This window comes from Ischnura elegans, chromosome 9 (assembly GCF_921293095.1).
Source record: "Ischnura elegans chromosome 9, ioIscEleg1.1, whole genome shotgun sequence".
Lineage (NCBI taxonomy): Eukaryota > Metazoa > Arthropoda > Insecta > Odonata > Coenagrionidae > Ischnura > Ischnura elegans.
In genome coordinates, this window is record NC_060254.1 from 97,201,789 (window position 1) to 97,215,541 (window position 13,753).

Here is a 13,753-nt window from a genome sequence, read left to right on the forward strand (position 1 = left end):
ACACCTGCCCCTGGCCTCCAGCAGATCATCAAAATACTATGGGATCTGTTTTTGATATCATTTTTCTACATATACATATGTATATCACATTCTAGATATAGAGAAGAAACCACTGCTACTAAGCCCGTTTAGTCAATAAACAGAGATAAATATAGCATTCAAAGTTATATTGACCAAGTTTAAAGTTTATCTAAAGAATTTTATGCTTTCACGATAAGTGAGAATGATCAAAAAATATTGAGAGTATGCAACACGAGTGCCACCCAAATTGTCTGACTGGGGTGGCTCGCGCACACTTTCGGTGCGATATCTCGGGAACCAAAGGGCAGAAATGAAAGAAATTTGAGGTGATACTCTGTGAGTGTCTAATGAGTCGTTGTAGAAGACAAAAAAGTGATAGAACAATCCGAGAGTGACATCATCTTCAGTTATGTCCGAAAAACTCCCAAAAATACCAACTAGGTACACTACTTTGGCACTAGGTAAATTATTGTATAACTCTAAAGACGCATATTGTAATGATGATAAAGGTGTAGTGTATTAATTGATTTGTAATGATTGTGAAACCAAATGTATTGGCCACACTGGCAGGAGTTTTAAAATGAGAGTGAGAGAACGTAGACGATGTTTTTTAAATAACAACGACTCATCAGGAATTGCAAGACATTTGAGTGATGAACACCACTGGTGCAATTTTAATGCAAAAATTTTACATGTGCATGACAAGGGGCAGAAACTGCATTTTTTGGAACAGTTTGAAATTGTTAATTGCCGCTAATTTTAAATTATGTAACAACCATATGTTCCCATTCCACTCACCCCTCCTGAACATTACCCTACCTCCCACCAATCGCCCATTGACGTCATCATTAACCTTGGAATGAACGCACCCCAATAACCTCCTGAAAAACTATACCACTGTAAATGGCTGTCACCCAAGGCTATGTACCTTGATAATGGCACGAGTTGCCGAAACCATGGTCGGTTTAAATAAAAGTGTGTGGAAACAGACAAGTGGTTTTACGAAGTTGAAAAATTCCAAAATTTCAAAACTTTGATTGCGATGCGGCACGCATTCCCGGTATCCGATTGAAAAAATAATTTTCAATATTTCTTTTCTTACCAAATGTGATAAAACTGGGGGGCGTCCCAAAATAAATTCCAAAACTTTAAAAATAAGGACCACCCTAATGTGCATGAAAGCATCCAAGTGCAACCTGTTGCATGACTATAGTGAACACTCACCCCTCGCTGTACGCAATTTCGTTAACTCCCAAGGGATTATGTAGATTTATATTTAAATTTTCCAAAAAATACTTGCTAAATGACAACGTTTTAGAATTAATATTTACCTTCCAATGATGTGTAACTGACCACGTACGTTAAGCATCCATCGGACTCAGCTTACCTGGTTAGGCTAGGAAAAGTTTAAATTTACCATAAACAAGGAAGCAATATAAAAATAAAAACATTTATCATATGCCATTTTTTTCGAACGAAGCTATGGAAGCTCACATCAGAGGAATATTTTTTTTGTGTTATCACCTGAATTAAAGGCTATGGGGCCAATCTTGCCCGGATACGGGTTTAAGGTCAATGACACATGCAATTTATCATACTATTAATAAAAAATACCAGGAGCAATAACTTATGTAATAATATGGGTTTATCATTCAAAATACATTTTAAGCTGGCTCCTAATGAATATCATGTAAATTGTTTTTCAGCCATAACACCTGACTATGCAAACCACTGCGAAATTTGGGGAATGACACCTGCCCCTGGCCTTCAACAAATCATCAAAATGGTATGAGATCTGTTTCTGTTTCCTTTTTTTCTTTATAAGCATTTTTTTAATATATGTATTAGACTCATAACAACCACAAATGAATACCTACATACACAATTAAAATCATACACTTATGTTGCAGACAAATTCCTCCAGAAACTGATTTGTGCTATGATAGCTCTTGTTTACCGGAAAGAGTTTCTAGTAAGAGGTTTTTGTAACTCTGAATAACTTAAGGACCACCATACACTCCTTCTAGCTTTACCCGCCTTAACCATCCTTCTGCCTCTACTGACTCATTGTACATACACATAAGGCCTTAATCTTACTGTGTCCTGTATTTGTAACAGACACTGATGCACAGCAATGAAACTGGTTGATATTGAAATCATTTATTTGAAATGTACAAGGTTTTTTGATTCTACTTGAAGCTATTTCACCAAGTGATGCCTCAAGCTATCCATTTCAAAGTCTCTATTATTTACGTTGAGCTTACCAAGGTTTCCTGAATTGGGGTATGAAACCATTGGTGGAATTCTTATTGGTGCTTTCTTTAACTAAAGGGAGAGATCAAGGAGCTTGATACTTACGCCATTCATTCGCCTGTGTAGGAAATTCTCCATTGAATATTTCTGGCTTTCATCTCCTGAGTCAAGAAACATACTGTCGGATATTTATGGCATCAGTAGCAAAATGGTAAAAGGAATAATAAATGCATCTGAGAAATTAATTGAGTACATGGAAAGGCATAGGATAAGGAAACTGCGGATTGCTGAAGAAATCATTAAGATAATTTAAGAGCAAAGGATGGATGGGTAGATGAGAAAAGACAGGAGAAGGTTTGGGTAGATTAATGATACATGGCACAGAAAAAAAGGAGGCTGAAGTATACTTAGGGGAAGAGGCAATTTGATGAAAAGGGAAGCTTGGAGAGGGAAGAAGAGGTAGGGGAATCATAAGCCAGTCTGTGTCATTATCTGGTATTAAAGGAGGACTGGTTATGCTGCAAATTAGGTTTAAGAATGTTTAATTCGGTGTTGAAACAAAGAATTCTTTTGGGAAATGAGGATAAGCAAAGGGGTTAGTGGGAAAATCAAATAAAATGGACAAATTTCAGAATCAAATTCCAAGGTGAAACTTCATTTTATAAAATGAAAATAATTTGTATCGAGTATTACGCATGATATAATCTTTGCTCACTTTCAGGGATCTCCCTTCTCTTTACCCTAAGCTCATGGCGAGATCTTTTTGGCTATCTTTTGCTTTTTCATATGTATTTGTTAATTCTTTTTTGTTAATTACCATTACACACAATTTTTTGTTCCAAATAATCTGTTTAATAGAAGTATTATTGTAAAACATCCATTATTTTTTTTCATTTGTTTAGGTTCATTCAAATTCAAGGGAGTACCCAGGATCATAACTAGGGGGGGCAAGCCGTTGTCAAGGGGGGGGGGGGCAAGCCATGGTCTGAGGGGGGTGGCAGCAATGGGATTTATGAGATTATTTCCTTGAAAAAATAGCTTTATTTTAGTTGCACATCTTATACTAATATATATCATTTTTTGTGGGTTTAAAGAAAATTTGTTGAATGCTTTCATTTCAATTCAGTACTGATTTTGCTTAAAGACTTTTGCGATTTTTGTTTCTAAGTGAGGGGGGGGGGGGACAGCTGCCCCCCGTCCTGCCCTTTACTGGGTACGCCCTTGTTCAAATTGTATTAGTCATCGCAAGTGAGAGAATCTTATTTCTCCATTTCATTTTCTCGTAGAATGACGGAAACTCAGACGAATGATCCATTTACGCCTGTGAATCAGTTGGAAGTATTTATGCCTGAATCAATGTATGATTGTCTGTGCTTACAACTGTGCATCCAGCAAGAATGTCTTCTGTGAATGGCATTGTCACTTTTTCCCAATGAAGATAAAGGAGAAGGTGATGAGTTGCAAGAAGTCTTCTTCCCAGGCTCCAGTCTGGCACAGGAAAAGATTGTTTGTGGTGGTTTATCAGCCCTGGATATGAGTGGTACTTATAATTTTCATCCAGTACAAGTTGCACTATGTTATTTTTTGCAAACTAGTTATTTTATTCATAATTCAAGCACATCATCTTTTATTTTCATTCAGGGGTACACTTTACTATATTCAACCAAAACATTGTCATCTCTTAATGTCAGATGATTTCTTTGCCAAACATTAATTAAGAAATGGTTACTGTCCATTAAGAGTCAGTTCTCTGAACTTAATATTATTAAAAAACAGATACCTAATCTTTATTAATTGACCCATGTAATACATTCTGTACGGTACCCAGAGATAAAAAATATCAAGCCTTTTACTTCTTTTTCACATGGTTATCATAATCATTTTAATGCTGTTCATAACTAATGCCTTTTCATTTCTTTGTAGTACATCAGACTACATGTGCATATTTCCTGCAATGAGACATTTAATTTCTTGCTAACTGTGCTGAAAGAGTTGAATTCAAAATCATTTTCTCATTTAAAAAGGAACATGACATAGTACCTATAGCAACATACTACCTACACCTAAGTATTACTTACACGGCACTTTTACTGGCACATGACTCCTGAGAATATGATTCAATTTATAGTGGTACATCATTCCTTTCTGAATAAATTGAATACATAGGTCTAAAATGTGAAAGATGGAGAAGCAGGTGTGAAGTATTATTGCTAAAAATTATTTGAAAGTATCCGTGATTGAATGGTAAAATAGTTTTCTGGTCAAAAAAAGGTTCAAAAATTTTAGAATTTCATTGCTCTATAAGGTTTATAAATATTCAGTCATAGTACTAAAATTTTTGTTTTTCTTTCATATTGTCCTATGCACTCTCCAGGTGTGCGCAGAAACCTATCCTTCCCACTGCCGAAGGTACTTCCTCCTGCCAGAGATGTTGAAGCTGTCTCTCCTCCCGTAGCAGCCCTATCATTTTCTTTCTGTCATTGCTTCTCTCAACACAATCTGAATGGAAGTAATAGAACCGGTGGCCTGGATCCTTTGCTGGCATTCTAGGATTCAACATGAAAGGCTGCTATTGGTGCAACCCTACTGTCTCCAAATATATTGGCATCAGACAAACCAATACTTTCATTGGTTGTCTTCTCAATATTATAACCTTGATTTGAGAATTTTCTCATACTCTTGTTTGCTCTGTGATTTATTGTGAACTTTTAACTATTTTTAAATATAAAAATGTATTCTATATCCAAAGAGATACATATCTTGTTCTCGGGTAATCTAATGTCACTTTGTGCCCTAATTGTGGTTTCCATGTGCTAGGTGTAGCGTTCAAATCATTGCACGCTACCACAAAAGACAGCACCGCCTGGAGGGAGACAGGCAGAGGACCCTTGGTGCCGGCAGGGTAACGGTACCCTAGGGATTTGGCGCCCTTCTCCAGGAGTAGCGTCCCTGAGGCCACGCGAGTGAGACCTGCCAGCTGTAGCGCAGAATCGTGACTGAAACTGTGGCCATGGCGATTCGCCGATTCTCTGAGTGCGACTCATTTGTATTCGTGACGCAATAAATTGATACATTGTTCATTTTTACATAGGGCATAGTTATTTTGTACGAAATAACCCTTAGAGACCCTAAACTAGGCATTGAATTTATTGACAAATATCTCTAGGATTGATGCGTGTTTGCTCTTAATCCTGGAGAAAATTATAAATCAAAGCACATATGTATTACTGGTAAAATATGTTGTGCTTATATCAACATTAATTTATGAGTAGGAATATTTTTCAGATTAGTCATCTGTTGTTTTGCCAGAGTAGAAAATGATGTGAATGCATTGATGGACCAGCATTTACATGTTAATCAATATCAGTCACATTTTCTTTATCAATTCCATTGGTTGTATGGTATAGCTATGTAATAAAAAAAGATGTCCCTATCTGGCCCCCCACTGCATTGAAGGGAGATTGTTTTATTCTTCTTTTCTGTGCGAAAGAAGGACCCCTATAACACCCAAGTACAGCTCAAAGAGCTTTGATCTATTGCTCTCAGGCTGACAGGGGGTTGGGAATGATGTAAGAAGTTTTATCAAACTTGCATTTCATTCATTGATTTGAAAGTACATAATTAACATTGACAACTATCAGTATAGGCTACCCCCTTACCACAAAAGCACCAACTATCCCAAGCAAATTACTGCCTGCGTGTCTACACTTCACGGCCACTTTTCACATTCAGTAGAAAAAGAGTGATTGCATGAGAGAGAGACAGCTTGAAAAACTTTCATTGAGCATATCTGAAGGTTCTCCGTCAGCTGAATGAGCTCACTGCTGCATCTCCGCACGCTTGGCTGAGCAATGGGAGAGAGTGAAGAAAGGTGAGAGGTGGAGGAGAGAGGTGGGCAAATATAAATGTGTACCGATATCATAATGGTAAAGAATGATGATACATATACATAACATGATAAATCGTATTAGCATAAATAGAGTAAAATTTACAAGACATGACAGCTAGGCATGATGGAATCGCTTCAAATTAAGATGAAATAATATAAATCACTTTTAAAATTATTCAACTCATAGTTACTTCATCACTATTCCAATTTGTTCCATATATTCAAAGAAACCAACAATTAAATTATAAAATCTAGCTTCCATTAATATTGGCTATGTAAAATTCCACAAATGAAGTAAATATAAATGAGTAACAAATAAACTTTTATGATGAAATAAGCCTGATTTATTGGGAGAATTTAACCTTTTCGGGAGGGCTGAGTTCTCTCCTGAGCATGACTGCTGGACTGAGTCCCAAGAGACCCTCTCAGCAGGGACTCCACATCTAGGATTCCAAGGTTATTTGGGCTCCCTGCTTTCCTGGTTTAAAACCCTCCTGGGGGCATTGGTTTGCATTCCATTACCACAAAGAGACGTAATGTATGAGGAGGGGAGGAGGTATGTACCGGCTCCCAAGGAGCAAGGTGCCAGATATACATTTATGGCATTCATTTGTTGGCATAGAAAAATCTCTGATAGATAATACCATCATTTGTCTCCCTGGTCAAGAAACGTAAAGTCGTATATTTCTGGCATTACTAACCAAAGAATTAATGAAAAAAGGTCATTTAAAATGTTCAAAAATACTTTATTGTACATCTAGTCGGTATCATTGGAAGTAGGTACTCAAGTTCTTATGTACAATTCAAACTGATACATTTTTAATGGAAAATAGTATAAATTATTGAAAGTTGATACAAACAGATGCTAAGAATGGATGCAACTTAACATCTGCTGAGAAGAGAGAGAAGGAAAGTCTCAAATCAGTTTTGAAATCACCAGCAATACTGAAATGAGGCTTCTACATTGGCCAACCCCCAAAGCATCATTCTCAAGACATAAGTTCTCATGTAGAGATATGACATATTTACAGAATATGATGATTATTGAATTAATCACAAAATAAATTTTTCTACTTTACACTCAAAAGATGATGGATAACAAAGGCATAGGGAACAGAAGTTTGTTTTGCTTCTCCAATATTAGTATCACAACAAAAATAACAATAATATAACATATGAATAACTTAAAATGCATATAACCAAAATAATTTTTGAAGTAATTTATCTGAGAGCTTCAGTTTTCCAAATCAGTAATATAGTTGTGACCGGAGTTCAACATTGAAAATTTTGTCTTTACATGTACACGCATTCATGTGCTTTTTCCATTGCCTCAATTTGATTTTTATTGGCAAACATTTTCAAAAAATAACATTCAAAGTCTTCTTTCCAAATTTCATATTACACTCACCAGAAATACTATATCACTTCTACTGAGGAAGCAACGAATCAAGTTATACCACATCAATAAGGAACTTCACAGCATTTCACAATAAATCAATTTTCACAGTTGGTCAGAGTAAAAATCGTTTGAAAACATCACACATTATTAAATAATTACCAGTGTGTAGCTAATGAAGGCACTTTTTATGTATGTTTATGGCATTTCATACTCCACAAAATTGTTTTTGTGCAACGTCTACTGTTGCCTTGAAAGTATTTGGAGAATTTCCATTTTCTTGTTTTTAAGAGTCTATTTCCTCTGATGAAAAACATGAAATTCCACCATTACTTTTGGCTGATTGTAATGCATACTTCATGTGGAACTGCATCAAGGTCATCAATGTTTTCTAACTGCCTCAGAAAATTATATGTACAAAAGAATTTCAGAAATATGTAGCTATGTTTTTCTTAAATTATAATGACTATTTTCATTTTTACCTTCTACAGAAAAATCACTGTCGTAAAAAGTGGTTTTATAAACGTTCCCTCAAAACATTTCTCATTGAAAGAGGGGATTCATTTAACACACAAAGCTTTAACCCATTCAATGCATGATACAGTTTCATAACTTCTCAAAATAAGGGTGCAACTTTAAGGGTGGAGACTTGTGGAAACTGCACATGTCACTTGTACAATAACTGTCCACCAATTATAGCACACACATCTCATCTTACCATTGACAAGGAGCTTTTTAATTCTCTTTGGCAGAGTGCATTTCCCAATCTGACATGACACCCTTGCTCCCAACTTCTCATGCGACCCTTCAATCTGTGAAAGCACAACTCTGGTTTGCATGACTACAATTTTACAGTAAATTGACTCATTTGAGTTAATGTGTAAATTCATGAAGGAGAGAATGAAAGAAAAAATTCATCTAATACAATTATTTTTGTCAAATGCAATTTCTTCTTTTTGAAAGGAAATTAATTGCTTGCAATATGAGTCTAATATGAAATATGAGACACAAATAAAATATACTCATTTTTTTTATTGCCATGGTGTGGTGTTTAGACTCAAGCGCAATCAAAACCCAACATGGATGAATACATGAACTTAAAAGAGAACGTGTTATAATTTGGTTCATATATTTGTAGAATTTTCTCTCCATTCTGTCAATAACATTCACGCAAATGTACAAAAACTTGGACAAGGTAATGTATCGTTTAAGGGCTAATGAAAATCCCTACCTGGGAAGTATGGAACAAAGAGAGCTCTGATTAGCCAGAAGAGACGTATGCATCAAATGACACGGCCCGAAGCGAGTGTGTTAATACTCAAGCTGTGCAAAAGTTGGGTGTTTCCCTTCCTCATTGAACCCTAAATAGTCATCCTTCAGAGATATGGCCCACTCCAATACTTCCTGGTTGGCCCGACCACCGCTTCATTGACTCCGGCCACAAAGCCATCCTCCCAGCCCACCGTCCTCGTCGATTTGCTCCTCAGCTTCACGTCCCTGGGCTTGAGGACAGAACGGTGTTTTGGTGGCGGTGGCGGCAGGGGTCTAGATGCGTTCGCAGGCGGAGGAGGGATGGGACGGTGGTGGAAGGTTAAGATCGACTTTTGGCTCAGACCTGTGACTTCCAGGAACCTCTCGTAGCTGCAATGTCCCTTGGCTGCCTCCAGCACTGCGTCCTGTTTGCATTTTGTCGTGATGGCATTCTGGAGAGCAGATGGTCCAAGAGGCCTTCCTTTAGTGACTCCATTCACATTCCGACTTCCTTGATAATGATCCCCGTTCATGGCATTTTCCTTCTATAAAAAGAGAGTAGTTTGAAATATGAGTCCATTATGTTGTAAAAAACGTTAATGAAAAAAAATACATTTATACATATAAGTGCTATAAATATAACACTGGAGTAGTTCAAAGTTTCAACAAATAATGCATAGCATGGTTTCTGGAGGAGGTGATCGACAGTTTTCTAGATCATCTGCACCGAGAGGGAAAGCTACGGCAGAATGGGTGGAGAGAAAGCCAATATCAGCATTAGCCTGTTGTTCACAAAAGGTGTCAAAGGAACCAGAGTTTCATGTCCATATCTGATGGACAAAGTACTTGAATTCTTTATGCATTTGAATTGCCATTCATAAAGCACTCAAGCAAGGATCAGGCAGTCTCTGAAAAATCCCTGGTGTTTGAGCCCTGACCCACTGAGTGGGATTCCATAACTTTAGCCACCACAAAAACCCAATCTGCACAAATATATGCTTGAATTTTTTTGCCATGAAATTCGACATTGCATTGAATGTTCACCCAAGTGCTAAATTTAAAAATGTGAATTACGTAAAACCACAGTAAACCAAGTAAAACACAGCCACATAGTTACATTCAAAGCAATTAAAAAAAATGAATATGAATAGAGCTCCATGTTTCAACCTCAATTTTCATGACGTGCAACAAAGTACAGCTGGGACTACATTTGCATTTCACACTAAGGAGTCAAAAAAGGTGAGCTCTTTTTTATCACAAACTAACCTACTGTACAAGAATTTGCAAATTGGTCCCCGACTTTTTTGCAAAGTATTTTCCATTTGTTAGTCCTAAATTTGATCACTTTTTGCCTCATTTTAATGACTGTCTAAATACTAGAAAATTACTGATTTTTGGAACTAAGTTAATGGTGTAGAAGAATTAAAAATTCCCATTACTATTCCCATTACACCTAAACTTGGGCAAGAATTCATTTCATTGATAGTGCGATTACAGTTAAACTTCACAAATGATGAGTCAATGAGTAAACTCACCAGATATGCCATTCCATTCGAATCGGGGCCGTTCCTCATGTGCTCCCCAACTCCTTCTGGTCCCCTGGGAGTGGGGCACAGCAGGTCCGGCAGGAGGAACTGCATCGGAGGCGGGGAAACGGTGGTGGCCTGGTGCTTGTTGGGGGGCGGGTTCTTCCTCGGCGGCTTCAGCAGCGCCGTGCGCGGCTTGGCCGTCGGCTGCGGGGAAGATCCAGGCGTTGAAGTCCCCTGGGTGGGGCCGCCAGGGGATGGGCTGCAAAGGGATGATGGTGGCGGTGGGGGCGTGGTGGACGGCGGTTCGTCACCGGGGCCGGCAGAGGTGTCCGACACGGAGTCCTCGCTCAGCACGAACTCCTCGAAGTGCGCGTTGAGGCCCCAGTTGCCGGAGCCGCCGGAGGAGTCACCACCGTCTCCGGTTGACGAAGCTCCGCCGGGACTCGAGCGGCCGCGGAAATGCCGGATCTCCTGGTGGCGGAAGGAAAATTAAGAACAAAACGTAAGCTATGTTTGGCTGGCATAGTGATCACCGAAAAAAAAATAATTGGGCAAGATTAAAGTTACTTCAGCTCAGATGTACAATCCAGCCGCCGAGAGTTGTCCAATGACAGGCAGAAGGATCTATTCGGGGGTGGGTGGCAAGGTTGCCAGGTTAGAAAGGGAAACGTTCACGTCACATGTAAACGAAAGGGTTCCGTGAAGAAAGGAACCGGAGGAGATCAAAATGTTGGGTACCAATAAAAAGAATGAATGAAGGCAGATGGAATCGTCGGGAATGAAATTTTTAAGATCAGTGAAAGGCTGCACGAGATTGGATAAATTAAGAAATACTAAAATAAGAGATGAACTGGGTGTCCAGGCAGTTCCTGATAAATTAAAAGAATACAAACACGGATGGAAGGAACATATACTTCGAATGCCAGATGAAATATGTAATTCCAAAACAAGCAATGGAATATGAATCAATTGGCAAGAGAAGTATAGGATGACAAAGAAAAAGAAGGTAATATGGAGTCGGAACAGGCTCAGTAGCCTAATCCTGGAAGGAAGAAGAAGGAGACGATTTAATATTAGTTAAGACTAGTTTGCATTTAATCACATTTTAGACTGTTTCTTGCGGGTTAATAAAACAAGCATCAACCATCGTGCTGAGTTTTTCTTGAAGCGAGTGTGCGAGCTATTTGCTAAAAGATAGACTGTTTTTTATGTCACAATAGGGTAGTTTCCTTCATCAAAGAAAACGAAAGGCATTGATTGCGATTCCTTACCCACCATTAGTGTATTCATAATATACAAATGATTTGGTTGTAGAAATCCCAGTTTAGACGAATGTTAATGGTCAATTTTAACCCCATTTGAAAAAGCCGGATTGGCGCCCATGCGATTCCACTCCACGTGTCGTCACAGGGACCTAGTTTCTATACGAGTAGATAGGAGTTTTACATCGTCTGAGATTACCAATGCACGCATGAGGCACAGAGCTCAGGGAAACATCTCGTAATAATCACCCATTAAAATTGCCTAAGGTCGGAGAGTTTCCTTCGTTTGATAGGGTAATAATAATCCTTATATAAGCCAAGCGCTACCTGCTAGCAGGGTACTCTGCTACCTGCTAGCAGCCTGCATCATATCAGCGCTCAAAGCCTTGCCCCAAGGTCACCTCACACGGTGACAGCTGGAACCAAAAGTACGTCACACGGGCTTTTACCAGCATTCCTACTTAGCCATCGCGTTTTCGCGCGCTTGAAATTTTTCACTTTTAATTTAATCGCGAAAAATATATATCGTCATTAAAAAAAACTAAAAGCGTGAAATACGTACTCCATGAGTAATGATCTTTCGATTTAGGCAGTAAAAAAATAATAGGAAACCACCCTATTGGTCGATACATTTTTCACGTTCAGGCACGAAAAAAAGAGATGGATTTTCATCGTTTTCACGTAAAGTATGCATTTCATGACATCAATCAAGCGGGTACACAAAAAAATGAGCGTTTATTTTTTTCGAAGCAACCATCAGTTACGACTGCCACTAGGCGTCGCGCCTCATTCCCGACAGTGGCGCCAACGGTTACACACAAAGGAGGAGAAAGTCAAAAACCTCGAGAGGAGGCGGCATGATTATCCATCCCATTTATTAACATTTTCTGTGTCGAGTCACGGCGGGCGGATGGAGTTGGAGGAGGGAGGGGTGTTCAGGAAAGCATCAAGGTCATGGTCGAGATATATAAATGTGTGCGTGTGTGGATAAAAATTTCTTCTCGTTTTTTTTATTTATTTATTCCGAGACAGACGGGAGGGAGTTCCGGAAACCATTAAGTGGAATTTTTAAGTGGTCCATCATCTCCCAATTTCGGGTCGGACTGTTACGGAATTTGGTGAATTTATAGGAGAAAGTTACGTAAAAATAGTTTTTTCTCACCCCCCACGTGAAAAAAAGGGGGAATCTGGAACGGATCGAATGAGAAATCTGGGGTAGGTACTTGTTATCCAACTGAATGGAGATGTAAATTAAATGACCTGAGATTTCCTCAAAAGCGAAGATAATTCGATAAGCAGCCACTTCCTCGATATGGTTACATGGTGGATGGTCATTTCCGTTCCTTAATTCCATTTCTCCAACCACACAAACCATTAAAAGAAAACTAGACAAAAAAGCTCACCACATTAAATTCACACCCTCGTCTAAAAAGTCAATTATAAGGCACAAATGTTTCGGATGGAGATCAAATTACTTCCTAGTTGATTCCTTAAACGATTTGAAAATGGAATGAAGTAACAAGATGTATCTTTAATGGGGAAAAGTGAGTGCCATAACAAAAAAAATTCAAAAGCAGTAAAACATCAGTGTATTTAAGACCGTGTGAATTATCACAATTTAAGGTTCGAAGAGTTGGAAAAAAGAACAAAAAACTTTATTATTCTTCACCAAGTTGATTCCTCCTTTTTACTTGAGATAGGTACACATAATGCAGTGAGCTCAATTAAAGGGAAGTGTTTCATAAAATGATTCATAATCCTCGTAAAAAAAGTAATTTTTTTACGAGAAATCATTGAGGAAATGCACTACCCAATAGCATTAGGTTCAGATTTAAATATAATACAGACATCATTGTGCAGCATAAAACTTGAGGTACGAAGATAAAGAAGAAATTAAAAAAATGACTACCTCATATCACAATAAAGAGGGAAAATATTTAAAAATAGGCCTTCGAAAAATAAAACGAGAAAAAACTGATTCCATGCAGTAGTGAAGGCCTGATGGGGTGTACAACATCCTGCAATACCTATTTTTCACCCTTACTGGAGAGGGACAAGTATATTTTAATCATTCATGTAACGGCATGAATTAAAAATAAAAACGGCTGAAATGAATTATGAATAATAAAATATGGATCGCCTTTAATCCGTA

At 38.1% G+C, this 13,753-nt stretch overlaps 1 protein-coding gene and 1 long non-coding RNA gene across 2 annotated transcripts in view; one reads left to right on the forward strand and one right to left on the reverse strand.

Moving 5' to 3' along the window:
• Positions 1 to 1,719: 1,719 nt before the first annotated feature.
• LOC124165787 lies at positions 1,720 to 5,635 on the forward strand. Its single transcript, XR_006866320.1, has 3 exons — positions 1,720 to 1,807; positions 3,561 to 3,814; positions 4,649 to 5,635. It is a non-coding gene; the product is annotated as an uncharacterized LOC124165787 (long non-coding RNA).
• Positions 5,636 to 6,888: 1,253 nt separating this feature from the next.
• The window catches only part of LOC124165002 (actin cytoskeleton-regulatory complex protein pan-1-like), an 85,814-nt gene continuing 78,949 nt past the window's right edge, over positions 6,889 to 13,753 (reverse strand). Inside the window, exons 4-5 of the mRNA XM_046542240.1 lie at positions 10,346 to 10,810; positions 6,889 to 9,355 (exon numbers count right to left, since the gene is read on the reverse strand). Of these exons, the coding sequence (XP_046398196.1) occupies positions 8,936 to 9,355; positions 10,346 to 10,810 (885 nt within the window). The 3' untranslated portion in view covers positions 6,889 to 8,935. The remainder of the gene's footprint in view (positions 9,356 to 10,345; positions 10,811 to 13,753) is intronic.